The following is a 4,096-nucleotide window of genomic DNA, read 5'->3' on the forward strand; positions in this document are numbered from 1 at the left end:
TGGTAAATGCTAAATGAGAAAGGAAAACAAAGCTAGTTACGTCATCTCTACTGCCTTTCCTTCCTCAGTAGAATGAATCTGATTCTACCTTAAGGCAGAAACTTCAGTAACTACAATTTACTACTGTGAGGTGTCACAGAATTAAAAACAACTGCAGAGTGCTTTCTCATTGCACTGGAATTTGGAGGAAAAAAATGAATTAGCAGGAGGCTCACCCAGGTATCACAAAGGGAGTCCTGCTACAGTAGTCCAGCCTCCTGTTTCACAGTGGCCAAGCAAAGCCCATAAGGGTATAGTTGCAGCAGCATACCTCACTGATGTTCCTAGTAACTGATAGTCATTTGTTGTCATGTGCCTTCAAGTTGACTCCAACCCCTTCAAGGGTTTCCTAAAAAGTGTATTTCGTGTTTGTCTATGGCTGAGAAAGTACGACTTGCCCAAAGGTCAGCCACTGGGAGTGGGGATTTAACCCTTGGCTCCTAGAATTCTAATCCAATACACAGACCACTACACCATACTGCCTGTAAAGGTAAACTGCCTCAACATAAAATTTATATTTATATACTGCTTTTCTTCCAGTGAAGTCAACATGGCATGCATGGCTCTGGACAAACTTTTATAATCACAGGAAACCTCTCAAGTACATTTTTCTAACACATTTGGCACAAGGTCACTCAGTGAGTTTCTTGAGTAGTAGTCATTCATAGCCTTTGGCTTCCACAAATTTGTTTGATCCCCTTGTAAGACTATACCAGATAATGACTATTATAACATATCATGGTGTTTATTTTCTGAGTGTGAAATTTTCCATAGTTGGAAATTATGCAGCCCCCAAGTTGTTGCTGAACTATAGATAACAATATATCTAGTTTTACCAGTTAGGGATGCTGGGAGATTAAATATCTGCAGAGAGACATGATTCCCATCCCAACTATGCAAAGATGTACTTTATCCGGCTAGAATTTTTCAGCATTGGTGTCTAGCCTCAGGTTCTAATATCATGACAAGTAAATAAATTGTTACTTTCACTATCTCCAAATCCCAACATAAAGACACATTTACTGAGACTTCCGTTTACTGAGCACAGATGACAGAATTTGGGGTATACAATCGGAGAAAAGTTGACTTGCTTGATTTGCTTTCAGAGATTAGATTTGCATAGAATATTCTGGAATACATTGGAAACAGGGTATAAATAGAAAACAAATATTGTTCTTACTTTCAAGAGGAAAGATGCACTACAATACTAAATACATCACAAAGCTCATTTAAGTAGTTCCTTTCAAACTTATTCTTGCAACAGGTCACATACAAGACAAGACAAGGTTGCCCCCTTGTGTAGAAAGTTTGCACTAGACTTCCTTTGTTAATATTAAGTGCACATCAAGAAATCCATAGGATGAATTGTGTTTAGTAGCCTTGTACCAATGTTTTCCGTAAACCAAATATTTGTCAGTCAGCCACATTCTAACATCATAAATTTGCCCATCATTCAATAAAATTCATTTTACATTAAAAGTGGCAATTATGTACTATCAGTTTAGCATCTGCAGTCCTTTCCAAAACACATAGTTTTCTTCTCTAGAGGGGATTCTGTTAGTACAACCCAGCTGCCTATCAGACTAACTAGCTGAGTTCGTGGAAATGGGCTTGGAGTTGATGTTGGAGTCACCTGACTCCAACACCAATTTGTCAGGTGCAGCTCAGAAACTCATGACAAACATGGTCATATCCCAATTGATCTCCAAACACACATCCATCAGGTCACATCCCTGATGCTGTTTTAAGATTTGAGCATATGGATCTGTGGGTAAAGGTAGTTAATAATGTTGTCATTGATAGATAATTCCCTTGTCAAAGTTAGTATCACAGCTGTTATCTGTCCCTGTATGTGTGGTGGACCTATTAAGGTGGTCTGCCCTTTATGATATTTTTCTGAAAAAAAGTTGTCCTTAACATGATACGCAACACACTGAAATTCAACAGTTACACTTTTCTCTTGCATTAAGAGATCATTGATTGCTGAATTTCTGCCTTTTTACAACTGTTAATGACAAAGAAGGTGGACAAGAAGTGACACACTTTCATTTCTGCTTCTTTTTTCAGATTTATAGGAAGCTAAGAAAAGTTATACAAAGATCTAATATCAAAGTGATAAGAAAACTTTTTCCAAAGTAGAGTTATGAAGGAATAATTCCTATAGAAGTCAATGGAATTTACTTCCAATTAAGCATTTTTAGGACCATGCCGTAAGTGTTTTGGGAATTAGGGTTGAACTCTCAGTTCCCTTTAATGGCCAAAGTTAGTAGGCAGTAGTGCTTAAAATCATCCTCATCTGAAACTAATCAGAGCTTGTTGGCTGTAAGTTTGATGCAGAGGTTCTATGAAAGAAATTTGGGAGCAAAACAGAGCAAACTCATGAAATACTGCTTAATTGTCCTGCATCCTTTTTTTAAAAAGAAAGAAGCTTCTTATTTTGTTTGCCAAGGGTTGTTCCTCCATAATTATGCCATCTCCTCTTCCTCATAATCGTCTTCTTCATCTACAATTTTCTCCATCTGTGAATGCACGGCCCTGCAGTAGTCCCTTGGTGTTTCCAGCCAAAGGTGAAAAGTTTTTTTGTGTTGAAGGTGTTTCACCCAGGATTCGCCGACTACCAACTCGTCTAGCTTGGTGTTCAATAGACTGGGATCAGTTGTGTTTGCTACACCCCCTGGGATCAGGTGGCTTTGGTTCAGTCTACAAGGCTATTTATCGTGGAACTACAGTAGCAGTAAAGCAGGTGAAGAAAAGCAGTAAGAACAGTCTGGCATCACGGCAGAGTTTCTGGGCAGAATTAAATGTGGCACATCTTGACCATAATAATGTGGTACGGATTGTAGCTGCTAGCACATGTGCCCCTGCTAATCAGGACACTTTGGGTACCATAATAATGGAATATGTAGGTAACAGTACTCTACACCACGTTATCTATGGGACTGACTGCAAGACAGAAAAGGGTAAGGATGATGGGCTTGGATTTGGCCATGTATCTTTGAGCATAACTGAGGCATTAGGCTATTCTTGTGACATTGTAGCAGGTCTCATCTTTCTACATTCACAAATGATTGTGCATTTGGATTTAAAACCTGCTAATGTATTCATCACTGAACAAAATATTTGCAAACTTGGAGACTTTGGATGCTCCCAAAAACTACAGGATCTTGAATCATCAAGTCCACTACTTTCTCAACAAGGTGGGACATACACCCATCGTGCTCCTGAACTCCTTAAAGGTGAGAGAGTCACTCCTAAGGCAGACATTTACTCTTTTGCTATCACACTCTGGCAAATGGTTACACAGCAAGAACCTTATTTGGGTGAACGCCAGTATGTACTCTACTCTGTAGTAGCTTGTAATTTGCGCCCTTCACTAACTGCAGCTGTGTTTAAAGGTTCAGCCACTGGACAACAGCTTGAAATGTTAATTGAAAGTTGCTGGAAATCTGATGTTGCCAAACGTCCTAGTGCAGAACTTCTCCTCCAGAATATTCATGCTCTGTCTCTAAAAGTGTAAAGCGTTACGGTCTTGTATGTGTCTCCACTTTTATTGTTGATAATTTTCTTAGTTAAACTAGTGTGTTGTTGCTCTGACCTCTCAAGATTCAGAGCAAATTAAAAAAATGTTACTGGTTTTCAAATTGTCTACAAATAAAACTTTTCGCAAAATATTAGTAGTAGGTGTGAAAATGCTCTTCTGAGTTAAATGACAGCCTTTTGCAGTTTATTATGTTATCAATTCTTATAACAATCTACATAGTCTGGAGGCATTCAGATCTCCTAATCTCTAAGACAGGCATACTCAAACTCCAGCCCTCCAACTATTTGGGCCTCCAGCTCCCAGAAGACGTAGCCAGCTTGCTCAATGGTCAGGAATCCTGGGAGTTGGAGATCCAAACAGCTGGAGGGCCACAGTTGGGAGAATGCCTGGTTTAAGATATTAAATTTGGGCTCTAGTCCTCAGAACATTCAGTGGAGGAGCTGGTCTCATTAATACTCATGGAATTTCTTAAGATCAGGCCTATCTGATTACAGTTTGAAGTGGCTAGAGAAGGTA

General features: G+C 39.2%; 1 protein-coding gene across 1 annotated transcript; it reads left to right on the forward strand.

Moving 5' to 3' along the window:
* Nucleotides 1–2,506: 2,506 nt before the first annotated feature.
* MOS (MOS proto-oncogene, serine/threonine kinase) lies at nucleotides 2,507–3,576 on the forward strand. Its single transcript, XM_060771673.2, has one exon. The coding sequence runs from the start codon at nucleotides 2,507–2,509 to the stop codon at nucleotides 3,554–3,556; it is 1,050 nt and encodes a 349-aa protein (XP_060627656.2). The 3' UTR covers nucleotides 3,557–3,576.
* The last annotated feature ends 520 nt before the right edge of the window (nucleotides 3,577–4,096 follow it).

Source organism: Anolis sagrei, chromosome 4, assembly GCF_037176765.1.
Source record: "Anolis sagrei isolate rAnoSag1 chromosome 4, rAnoSag1.mat, whole genome shotgun sequence".
In the NCBI taxonomy this organism is placed as follows: domain Eukaryota; kingdom Metazoa; phylum Chordata; class Lepidosauria; order Squamata; family Dactyloidae; genus Anolis; species Anolis sagrei.